General features: G+C 33.4%; 1 protein-coding gene across 3 annotated transcripts; it reads right to left on the bottom strand.

Annotated features, from left to right (window-relative positions):
* Positions 1-5,270: 5,270 nt before the first annotated feature.
* Positions 5,271-11,621, bottom strand: LOC113727838 (GDSL esterase/lipase At1g09390). Of its 3 annotated transcripts, none has more exons than XM_027252201.2 (5): positions 11,272-11,621; positions 7,951-8,136; positions 6,846-7,006; positions 6,039-6,309; positions 5,271-5,567 (listed from the first exon to the last, which is right to left on the bottom strand). In XM_027252201.2, exons 1-5 carry the CDS (start codon positions 11,570-11,572, stop codon positions 5,338-5,340), a joined length of 1,149 nt encoding a protein of 382 aa, XP_027108002.1. In that variant the 5' UTR covers positions 11,573-11,621; the 3' UTR covers positions 5,271-5,337. The 3 variants fall into 3 exon arrangements, with proteins under 3 accessions (XP_027108002.1, XP_027108003.1, XP_027108004.1); XM_027252202.2 differs by having other exon boundaries at positions 6,846-6,988; XM_027252203.2 differs by having other exon boundaries at positions 6,846-6,979.
* Between the last annotated feature and the right edge of the window lie 1,556 nt (positions 11,622-13,177).

Below are 13,177 nucleotides of genomic sequence, written 5' to 3'. Positions count from 1 at the left end.
AAAGTTAATCACAAAAGAAAATAGTTAAAAAAAGAGATAATTAAGAAACCTATTTATTAATCAATAATTTTATTTTCAAAATAATCCAAACACGAGAAAGCAAGATTATCCTTCTTCAGGTTGGTAAGCCTTCATAGTTAAAAAAAAGCCACCCCGTCTTCAGGTTGGTAAACCTTCATAGTTGATCCTTCGACTTTCTTTCGAAACCCAAAGAGCTTACGTCAATTTTTACAAACCTAAATCCCGAGGGAACCCCAAAAGCCGGTTGATCCTTCGACTTGATCAACCAATCAACTAAATAATTAGTCTACTCAGAAATGCTTTACAATATTGGAGAATTGTCCCACAGGCCATGGCTTTGAAAATAAAGGTACATACTGCTCCTTGCATCAGGGCTTCACTTTATGCTTTGTTTCCTTTAGTAAAGACCTGCACCCAAAGATCAAGTTGGTTAAGAAAGAAGTCTTGATTGAGTAATCAGATTAATGCGCCAAATTTTTATGAACAAAAAAAAAATTTTTGTGACCTTAGCAACTGTGGATTCATTGAGCACTATTCCTGCTCATCTTTAATCAACTTCTTGGAAGGAAAATATTTGACCGTTGCATCTGAATAGAAATTATTTGTCAAAAAATTAGTCGTTTATATTACAAATATATTTTGTAATATGCATTTTTATCTTTTTAATCATTTTTTTATTTTACAAACGCCCCGTCACAAGTACAAAATTGTCCCACTAACTAAAGTAAAGAGCCAGCTTTTGTGTCGTCCGTCTCAGTAGTTAGTTACGTCCCAAAAACATTCCCAGCTAGCAAGGTTTGAACTGGGAAAAGGTACTTCCGTACCCGAATAGAATTTCTCATCCTGGCACTTTAGAATTAATCGCCGACATCCACAATTAGAGTCGGCCTCCTTGCTCACTCTTTATTCTAAAATGGTGTGCTTATTATGCTTTTTGCCCTCCATCTCATAAATTGAGTCGTTTTTTAGGAAAGTAATTTTTCAAGGAAACCTATACTTATTGATTACTTCCTCCCTTTTTTTATAATTGACGTTTAAGAAATTTGCTCTTAAGTACTTTTATCTGTCGTTGTATTATTCCCGTGCAGCATTAATTATTTTTTCACAATATTACCCTTTTATCTCTCTTTACCAATACAGGGCTCTTAATTACTACTCCTAGTAATTATTACTTCTCTCTTTGCTTTTGGCCTAGTAAAACAGCACCATTTAATACTCTAGTGAGAGAATTAATGAGTGAATTGGACAATTAATGAGGGTACAAAAGGAAAGTAGTGTATAGATTTCAACAATGAAAAACTTTTCTTAATTGGTGTGCAAAACCTTAAACGTCAGTTATAAAAAAAGGGAGGGAGTATTATATTTGGATGAGTTATACTACATTATTATCCTTAGATTTAAAATTTAAAAGTGTGAGAAATATATAAGTAGATGGAAAAAGCTATTTTTTTTTTAAATGACAAAGTGAAAAAATTAATGAAATATTGCATTGACTTTTAAAAAGAATGACTCTTATCTTGTGACTTTCAAAAACTGAAAATATGCATGATATTAACAAGGGATAATTTCATAAATCTCTTCTGACATTTTTGACAATTGCAACTGCATCCCTTAATATTTGAAAATTTATACTTACCTCTTTTGGTATTATGAAAAAACTATGATAGCCTTGACAACTCTACAACTTATAAGTGACAAGTTGGTGTAAAGAAAAAAAAGGAAAATCGCTTTTTGCAAATATTTTTTTATCCAAAAGTTCTAACTTCGTCTCACTTAATACATTATATTCAATTTCAAGGTAATTTAAATGGACTTTTGGCTTAGTTTTATAAATAGCGGACTAGTAGGGATGCATTTGTTAAAAATATTTTCTTCACAACTTATTTAGAAGTTCAAACATTATAAAATGATGGTCTAAATTTTGCTGCAAAGAACTATCTTAAAACTTTTTACTTAGCAAGTAATGCTGATATTTGATTTCTTTTATAATTTAACTTGTTTTGTAAATTAAATAGGGGGAATAAAAGATATTCATTGGATTTTTTGTGCTTATATCACTATTTGTTACCAAAACATACTTTCTAGGTGAGGTTTTCGTAATTTTCTAAACCTCAGGGGAGATACATACAATTGTTACAAACCCCAGGGGGAGGTTTCTGAAATTATCCGTGTTAACAAATGGACAGGAGAGTATAATATAATAATAATACTGAAAAAGAAAAAAGAAAAAGTGCCACGATTAATTGCCTTGAACGAAAATGAACAAACAAATCAACTACTCTTTCTCGCTCTCAGATGAACCTTTTTCTGGGATTTGGGCTGTGGTGGGTCAAACTTGCAGCCATAATTACCGCATATGGATGGTAGACCACATCCAGAGGACAGCGGATAGTGGAAATTGATTTGATTTGAAATTGACACATGAAATTGATTATGGAAGACAAATTTTAGTAAGTGACAAGTTTTGTTACGATATTTTAAGGGATAATTGCAGAAACCTCCCCTGACTTTTATAATAATAGCATTGACCTCCCCTATTAATTTTGAAATAGCACTGACCTCCCCTAACTAATTAACTAATTATCTAATTAACTAATTAACTAAAGTTATTGTCTATCCGAAACTAACAAACTATTTGCATGTTAAACTAATTAACTGCTTAACTAATTAACTAACTAATTATCTAATTAATTAATTAACTAATTTCTATTTATCTAATTAGCTAATTAACTAATTAACTAAAGCTATTGTTTGTCCGAAACTAACAAACTATTTGCATGTTAAACTAATTAACTGCTTAACTAATTAACTAATTAATTAGCTAACTAATTAACAGACTAATTAATTAGATAATTACATAATTAGTTAATTAGTTAATTAATTAATAGTTAATCAGATAATTAGTTAATAACTAATTAGATAATTAGCTTAACTATTAACTAATTAGATAAGTAGTTAAGCAATTGTCAAGCGAATAATAATTGTCAAGCAAGAAGAGGGCAAAATTGGAAGAAATTTCTTATCTCACTTCTACAAAAACTGTCAGGGAGGTTTCTGCAACGAATTGTTACTGTTCAGGGAGGCGAATGCAATTTCAAAACTTAGAGGGGAGGTCAGTGCAAATGTCAGAAATCTCAGGAAAGGTTTCTGCAATTATCCCTTTTAGTAAGTGACAAGTTTTGTTACGATATTTTAATATATTGCTGTTTTAGTGACTTATTTGTCACTTTTAGTTCTTACGTCCATTGAGTTAATGGATAAGATTTATTATCCCATCAATTCAATAGCCCATAATATTGTACAAGTCCGGCATCCCGCGACGAGGTTCCAACAATTTCACGGAACAAATCAACCACCTTGATCATACATGAATGGAGTTCTGTAGCTGAGATTTGATTCACATTCGATGGTTGTAGTTTCCCGAATTGAGTATCTATGCATATGATCATGATTGTGTGCATGATGAAGTACATTAGAAAGAACCCAGAACCTTTTTTTTGTTTGGATTGTCTTTCTTCTTCAAAAATTTTTTTTTTTTTGTTTTCCTTGAGCAGATTTTCTTTTAAATTATTTTTTTATTTTATATATATCAAATCGATGCAATGTTTTTTTTTATTTTTTATAAAGACTCCAAAAAATAACAATGCAAATGGGCTAAGCAAATAAACCCATGAATAATCCAAAAGGTTCTGTAATACCCAATTTGGTAGTAGTTTTGTATTTTCATACTGTGGATCGTTGTATTTTGCATGTTTCTTTTGTTATTGTAAGTTTTGTCTAATTTTTCAAGTATTTATCACACCAAATGTGATTTGGCTGTAATTGATGAGTCGTAAGTTGTTGTATTACTCAATCATCATTACATGTAATTTTATATAAAAAAAATAGTTACTTTTTATTTAATTGCATTTTTAATTGTCCATCTACGTTTAACAGCACTTCATAGGATTACTAAAAAGTTTATTCCGAGGCATGATTGTATCACATGTTTATGAATATTTACAATTTATTTAATTTCTCACATTTCATGTGAGATAAAAAAAAAAAAAAAAAGTAGTTTCTCTGGTAACCATAAACAGAAGAATTAGAAGAAGATGGTCCAATTAGTTACCAATTTTTTGTTTGGCGATGGTATGCAATTTGGATTCGTCTACTTGACATTTTAATACCATCTTGAACACTTCCGGAATTTTATTGCTTTCCACAATTTGGATTCGTCTACTTGACATTTTAATACCATCTTGAACACTTCCGGAATTTTATTGCTTTCCACGTCCCAACTGCAAAAGACCTTTTTGTTGACCTTATTGTTAGGTTTCTTTGTTTTTCCCTTCTTTTGTCAATATTTTGCGAAGGTGGCTTTCTAAAGTTCAATGTTTCTGCAAAAGAAAAGTATACAATATTATCCTTTTGACCCCTTCATGCACAATATTTGAAAAAAAAGTAGTCTACTTTGAGAATTATCCAAAAAAAAAAGAAGAATGAATAACATATTGTTGTAAAGGGTAATCAAAACTGTTACCGATGAGGAGGAATTGTAAGTGGGAAGTGTTAGATTCAAGACTAACACTTATAAAAAGGGTTTGGGCGGTGCGGCAGCAGTTGGAATCCTCTGTGCCATTACTCGATGCTAAATTCAGTATCAATCTCACTTATCACGTGATGATAGAAGAAATTTAAATAAACAGTACATGACAAGTTAAATAAACAGCATATTTGACATATATATATAGAAGTGGTACTGAATTGTCATTAAAGATGTGCCACTGAGGATTCCATGTGACACGGGGGGTGGGGGTGGGGCCGGGGGGTGCTGCCTACCTATCGGACGACCCAAAAAGGAGGAGCTGCTCTTTTTTGGCATGGTGGCAACTGGGAAGCACTAGTGTACTGTAAGAAAATGAATTCGAGCAAAGATCCAGTACCACTGGACAAGGAATCGTTTGTGCAGATTGTGTGCATTTTGCACTGTGAGTAACATCAATTGCACACGGTGTAATTTTCTTTGCACACGACGTAACTTTATAACAAATTTTTGTGGGTCCCACACTTGGCGTGAAAATCGAATTATAAGACGTGATCTGAACCGCACAAAATTTTGAGGCCAAATCATGGCCGTCCACTGGCAGGAACGGTTGTCCCTGCCCCATTTCCAGTACCACTGCCCTAGACAAGTGACCCATCATTTTATGTGCATCACTTTGCAGGACAATTTTTTACTTAATCGAACAAGATATCAGATACCCAAATTTCCAAAGAACTGGGATGGTACATTGAGCAGTGCATGCACAATTATGGATATACAGCATGCTGGAGTCAGTTGCAGAAATAATCAAAAGCAATTCTTGGAGTAGAATAATCAGTGGAAAGTATTTTTGAGGCTATGATGCTGTTTGCAGCTTCAGTATAATGGATTCCATCCCAACTTACGTTTTTTGAGTCTTCATCGCAAACCTGGTAGCCTGGATGACCACATGTCACCCTAACATCATAGTTATATGGAGGTCCTCCAAATCCACAACATGCCATGAGGGGAGATGAAAATCCTGCAATGATGGGAAAATGTGATCAATTCGGAGTAGGGCTGTCAAGGGTTGAAGGATTCTAGATACTGTTTAAGCATAAAAGATTTTTCAAGCTGTACATGCATAAAGCTCGTGTAGATGAAAAATGCAGATAATTCCTGAAAATTGATAGATACTCTTAAATTAAGAACAAGAGGACTTGCATGACAAAATATGAAATAATCACTACCATGCAACGAAGATGATCCTAAAAATTGGGTTTGGAGTATCTGTTTCAACAGTATCCCCAGTTTCGCTTTACACTGACAAGGCAACATCTTTGCATATATAAATATTTTGGAGAGATACATCAAGCATATGATGTGATTCTTTCAGAAAAACTAGCACTTTCATGCAAGGTTTTTCCTACATTGTGATAATTAAAGCCTTTTACGAGTATCTCCATGCTTGGTAGGAACAAGAGAAAGAATTTCTAAATGTCTTGAGGCTTACCATATTTGGTGGAGTTGGCTATCAGGTCATATTTGATAGTGTATACATCTACATATACAATAGTAGCATCCTTCTTTTCATATCTCAATTCTTCGCACAAAAGAAGAAGAGCTTCATTGAAAACTCTTGCAGCATCATTATAGCTCGAAATACAACCATATGGATCGAGGTCATCTGGAGCTTTTTGAACTGTTGACAGTTTTTGAGGAAGACATCCCAGTGGCCCTGTATTATGGACCCAAAATTTCCTGCCACCTTGAGCATATATGTCCTGCATTTCCAGAGAAACAGTTGTGGTTGTTGATCTTCGCCTGATAACTGCTCACATGAGCTAATAATAGGTGCTCGATATAGAAAGGTAAATAAGTTTTACATCGGCCAACATCAGAAGGCAAGGAGTATTCCACAAGTCAAGATTTTTATTGGTATTGATTTATCTAGACAATTTCTCAATAAAACACAAGTGAGCTTCCAAGTAAGATCTTAGGAAACTTGTGTACAGGTCATGGCATCTTGATCTAGCGTCTCTAAAACACAACTACTTGTCATTTTTGTGAGCTGGCCTAAGCAAATAAAGGATCAATTTACTCGTCACATAAGTTTTGTATTTGGCATCATTTTCAATGTATTTATATTTTCTTCAGCAACTTGGAAAAGCAGCATCATACTGGAAATCTGACAGCTTCACATCATGATATCTATTGATTGTGGGCTAATCTTGCTGCAGTTAGATGTTTCCTTCACAAATCCAAGAACCTGGAAAGTGAGGATGGGGATGGTGGAGTGTGCAAAGATTTCTAAACTCACCTCCACAGCATATTTAATCTCCAATATAACTGAGGGAATCTTCTTCACAACTTCCTTGTAGGATAGATTCTTAGCAAATGAATCAGCCAGGTCGTTTTGTCCTATATCAATCACATAAAGCCCGTTGCGGAAACCTGCATCACCTATGAAGTGCAATGAACCTAAAAGAAGAATCTTTTGGTTGGTTTGCTAGTCTACTGCAGTTTTTAGATGCAGAAAGCATTCAAATGAAAGAAAATTAATGGCTTTGGCCAAAAGCTGCACTAAACTGATAATTTCCACTTTACACCAGCTACACTAGAGACATAAAAGCAGAATCATGCAGTATAACTTGACATAATATTCATGGACAGAAAAAGTTTTCCCAATCAAGTGAGAAGGAAAGAACTACGTCAGCTAGTGACAGCAAACTAAATCTCTGTCATTTATTTTCATGGAGCATGAAAACTTAATAAGCTAGAGGCAACCCTTTGCTTTTCTACCAAAATAACAGTCAAAAGCCTGAGAATTAATCGACAAGGATAATCTATGCTATAGGTCAAATTAAGTTTTCAGGGTCATTCAGTAATTTTTATAGGACTTAACAGTGGCATGGAGCTACATGAATCTCTAAGAATTCTATTTTGCAGTCAAAGTTGAGTCCCTGTGCAATGAAAATCAACTGTTCCGGTTTGTGCACATCAGCGACTAGGATGGTTAAGATAATTTTAAATGTTTTCCATCTCATGTGATGATTATCTTTTTGTTTCTAATTCTTTGCACCGAAGTGGCATTTTGAATCATATTTTCAACCATTACAGCATGTTTAGTTTCTATTTCGATTGTGCAAGAAAAATATGCTACAGTAGCTTAGCTACTGCGTCATATAACCTATAATAGCTTCATGTTACGTTACTATGAGTTCCCGTCTCAACCCTTATGTGCAGATACAGTAGAGCCAGCTAGAAAGAGGAGAATTTTTGTAAGCCAAAACAATTGTCAGAATGTTAATTAATACTGTCTTTCGCACATTTGCTTATCAAAGATTTTCAAAACTCAGAAAACCAAGTCATTGCAAAGCTAAATATTATCACGTTTAAAAAAAGAGAAAGGAAGTTGAATTTACCTGCAGCAACCAGTTGAATAGAGCGATCCTTGAAATGAACAAACTGCATGACCTGTATATTTAATGAGAAAGGTACATTTTTAGGTAATGTGGAAGAACCTGCAATTGCAAAATTGGCACCATTTAAGAAAGTGGATCCCATTGAGTCCAGGTATGGGCTCAAAAAAGTCGTGTATACACTTTGGCCTGCAAAAGCAGAAGCATGTGAACACCATAACTAAGGAAAGCAGAGAAGATGAAAAGCAAGCAATGGATGTAATTCAGAAGAACACCAAAGAATTAAAAATAAGTTGTTTTCCATGACGGATTTATCCATATTGCCATCTTTCTTATACCAAGAACAGTGAAGGCCAGCGGAACTATCCTTTTTAATGCATTCAACAAGTCTGCAACTTCATTGCAGCCCAATTAGTAATAATCTCCATAGTGCAATTTTCTTTTTGTATGGATATTTTCTGGATTCCTTTTCAGCCAATTCAACAGTCTCAAAACTGAAACTAAGTTAGCATTGTCATATTTGAATACCTTCCCTTGTGTTCTTAATATCCAATGATAATAGTTATGCACAAAGAAATTATTTGACCGAAATGTTTTACCAGTAATAACCAAAGTAACACATCAAGCACGACTAGGAAGAAATTGAGTTCGAAGTTCCAATCTAGCATTGCAATAGAGTTAATTCGAGGACTGTTTGCTCTTTCCTGAAGAATAGTTGCAGAAGATGATCTTTCCAACGCCAAGATCTTCATAATTTTTCCCTTGGGTTCGCCTTTGAACAACATCATCATTTAAGTTTTAATTATAGCAACCATTTGAAGCTGCAGAGTTCAAAAAATAGAAAAGGAAAGAGAAAGAAAAGGCACTCGTGAAAGGGTTAACTGGTACATCTAGAGAATGGCTAATGGGGCTCGCCAGTTCTACCCAAAAAAAAAAAATTAAATAAAAGAAGCTAATGGTGAATTGAAATTTGAAACAAACCAGTGCTTATCTTTTTCTTTTGATCAATTGAAACTGCCCTGTCTCTTATCATCTCGAGAAGGTACATGTCCGCTTGGGAATGTATCTTTTGGATATTACATAAAGGATAAATTACCTTTTACCCTTCTCTGGTTTGATATTTTACCACATAACCCCTGTGGCATAAAAATTTATATATAAACCTTTTATAATTCGGGTTAAAACATCACTATTAGTTTTTCCATTAAAACTAACAGTCAATAGTAAAAAGTCAAAGTCAAACTAATAAATTGACAAATTTACCATTTCACTACTTTTTTTTCTCTTTTCTTTTTTCCTTTTCTTCTCTCTCTCTCTCCGGAAGAGAAGAGATAATTCTGAAAACCTATACTTTGGCCTACAAAATTTTAATTTTCTCCAAATACAAAAGAGATGGAAGGGAAATAAAAAATAAATGAATAAGAAACAAAAAAAGATGGAAGGGAACTATAAAAGAAATAAATAAGAAACAAAAAATACCTAATTTTTTTTAACTACAAATATCATTATAGGTTTTTTTAACCAATCTTTAATGGTACTTTTTGTTTCTTATTTATCTATTTTATTTCAATTTCTTTTTTTTTATTTTTGTAGGAAAAAAAGAAGTAATGAAAGGGTAAATTTGTCAAATAATTAGTTTGACTTTGATTTTTTACTATTGACCGTTAGTTTTAATAGAAAAACTAATGGTGACACATTAACCTAAATTATAAAGGTGCTATATATAGATTTTTAAATCATAGGAAGGTTACGCGGTAAAATACCAAACTATAAGAGGGTAAAAGATAATTTATCCTTACATAAATTTGATTATAATTTTCTGATATTACACCATCCAGCAAATATTAACCTGATGTTATATTATTTAGGGAGGGCTTTATGACTAGCATATGACAAATGATGGGGAGGCAACTCTAATTTCTTTAAAGCGGGACGAGGGACACGGGAGTATACCCCTGCCTTGTCACCCGGATATATATTAGTTATAAGTATTAGATTATGTATATCTAATATAATTAACATTATTCATTATAATAATAGTTATATATTTATACTAATACAAATTATTTATTTGTTGTATTAATACATTTATACTAAATTACTAATTATACATTCTTTGCTTTGTGGAGGCGGGGCGAGGCGGGTGACGGTGGCAACGGGAATGTTTGGGCACCGGGGACGGAACCCACCCTCATTGCCATTCCTAAATTTTGTGTAGGGACTTGTGGGAAATTGACAAAAAACAAAAAAAGGCTCAATCATCAACTAATTATCTACCACTCGACAGAAGTTATCACCAACATAAAAAATTTCTGATCATCATCATCAATACATAGGAGGCTGCTTTCTCCTAGGGTTTTTTTTTTATTATTGAGAAATTCTTCTCCCATAGATTTTTTTTTAAGTGGGAGTTTTGATGCACATATTGCTATTAGTGCAGAAATTGGAATGCAATTATCCTCTTTATCAAAAAAAGGAAAAAGAAAAAGAAACACATTTCATACTCCGTAGCCAGCTAAGCTAACAGAACATTTCCCAGACAAAAATTTAATTACTAACGTACAGACAGATGCATGCATCAGATCAGAGTGAGCAGTCAGAAAATCAAAAAAAGTCAAGCAATTTGGACCCCACCGAGCCTGTGAAACATCCATCAATTTAAGAATTAAGATTCAAGTGTACTAAAGACTATGCTTGCTTCCAAATAAAAATCTAAGGGTTATAGGTGAGGGTTAAGTATCTCTTTGGGTTATAGGTTATGGTTTAAATCTCACTTGCAGCGAAAAAAATTTAAAGGTTATATCAGAACACTTTCTTGATTTAATTGAATCTGTGTACCTACTAACCCTCTACCACAGCCTCCTTAGCCTCTCCCTCCCCCTAGATTAGAATAGAGTAAATTATACAAATGTATCGTTGCTGATAAAAAAAAAATAAATACAAATCTAAAATACTCTTTTCCACTCTATTTTCTTGCCAAAAAAAGACCCATCGATGGGTTCGACTGCTGTTGATTTTTTACCCTTTCTTTTTTACCCCCCCCCCCTCTAAACAGGGAACCTTTCCTTGTAGATAAGTCCAGTTGCAGAATTTAACGTGGTACAAAAACAACACTAAATGTTTTCTCTTAATATTCAATCGAGTTCTGCATGCAATGAGTATATGAATATTCTAGGAACAAAAAAGTGGAGTATTTCTTCTTTTGTTTTTTTTTTTAGTACAATGAACACAAACTTAATAGTTTGCTGAGAAGAAAAAATGTTGCAGAGAAGAATATTGGTGATCAATGTGGATGAGATAATGGAGAATTAAGAGAGAACATACAAAGAAAATCAATGATGAGGCGGCCATCAGAGAGCCGGCCGGTCGATCGGCGGAAGAAAGTGCGACCATTTGGGAAGTTGATGGAGTAACCGAGTCCGGCCACAAGTCCACCAGTGTCCGAGTTGGAATCTCCAAAGTTGAATATGACTGGCGGGTTCTTGCACTCGCCAAGAACTGAGTTTGGTAAAGAGCCCAAAAATGTAGAAAGGAGAAGAAGATAGAGAAGATCTTCATGAATTGTTTTGGAGGAGGAGAAAGTAAAGCGGCCGTGACAGAAAGAGCAAAGCGGAGGAGAGGCCATAATGACCACCAGCGATCAAAGTTGCAGCTGCGTCTTTTCTTTTGCTTTTTAACCGAACTGTGTTAAAATTATTTTCTAGGTTGTCTACTCCGTTTATTTATTGTAGCTGTGTTTAGATAAAGGGTAAAATGCACTGCTGTTCTCCCTGAACTTTGCCTTTTTCTGCTTTGCCCACTTCTGTTCAGTTTCATAACATTCCACCCCCTGTATAATTCGTTACTCGTGCAAAATGAACACTTTATGCGTGTGTAAATTTTAAAAAAATTTACAAGAAAAAAATAATAAGTAGCTATTAATTAAAAAGTTTTATTAGGCTGTATAATGTGATTTTTTTTGTGTTACTAAATAATAATAAGTAATTATTGGTAATTATTAGAGGGTTTTAATAGTAAACTTTTTAGTGGTACGATAAATAAGATAAAAGAAAAATTGATAAAAAAAAATTTTACGTCATATTTCTTCCTCTCCCTTTATATATACTAACTTAAGGATCATAAGACGTTTTTAGATAAGGATCTCCATCCATTCTACTGGCTCTAAGTTTTTTTCCCCTTTATTTCTTTTGCTTTTCTCTCTATTCTTTCTCTTTTTATTTTCCAATATTTTTTCTGAATTTGTATTTATATACTCTCTCCGTCCCACTTTGATAGTCCTGTTTTTTTTTTTTCACACAGTTTAAGAAAAAGTAGTTAATTTTGTTGGAAAAGTAAATTTAGATTGCTATTTTCCTAAAATACCCTCACATTAAATATGATACAATTTAATGAGAACTTGAATTGATGGTAAAAAAAGAATCAATTCTCATTAAATGGGGTAGGTTTATACTAACAATTACTTACATTGAATAAGAGTATTTTAGAAAAATTAAAATACAACTACATTCTTCAATTGGAAAGTGGACTACAATTTAGGACAGATGAAAAAGGAATACAGGACTATCAAAGTAGGACGGAGGGAATGGTAAACTCAACCTGACATAAATTAATTGTAAGGATAGCTTGAAATCACAAAGTTTATGGGAAACAAAGTAAGAGAGATAGAGAGAGAAACCCACACTTTCACGATGAAAAATATATTTGTGTCACAATGGTTCCCACTGACAACGGAGTAATGTTTATGTTCATAGGTGAACAACACTCTTAACTTCTAGGGTTCGTTGCTTTTTCCAAGCTCGTAGTTACCAATGTAATTTAATTTTTTTTTATGCATAAAGAAAACAGAAAAGAAAATCATCTAACTTGCCTTTCTTTCCATTCACAAGTTACTCCACCTTTGGTGCCTGTTAGTTTGTAGTATTACTGTCGAGAGTTCATCAATAAAAAACGATTCTGAATCACGACATTCTTAAACGATAGATACAAATACAAAAATTCCTGAAATCAATGACGTATGCTATTGATTAGTTTGTTTATGTCGTTTAAGTCATTTATATATTCCTTAGTTTAGGATTTTCCTAGTATAAATGAGCGGAAACATTGGCATAGAAATTTGTACAAAGTGTGAATTTAGAATAGAGATATGAAGTTAATATCACAATTTTATGTTTAAGAAAAACACATCATGCCACCAATTTCCATTTTCCAATCATCACTTTCGTGCGGGATT

This window comes from Coffea arabica, chromosome 2c (genome assembly GCF_036785885.1).
Source record: "Coffea arabica cultivar ET-39 chromosome 2c, Coffea Arabica ET-39 HiFi, whole genome shotgun sequence".
Classification (NCBI taxonomy): domain Eukaryota; kingdom Viridiplantae; phylum Streptophyta; class Magnoliopsida; order Gentianales; family Rubiaceae; genus Coffea; species Coffea arabica.
Note: the sequence above shows the minus strand (reverse complement) of the source record. Positions and strands in the feature narration are given on the sequence as shown.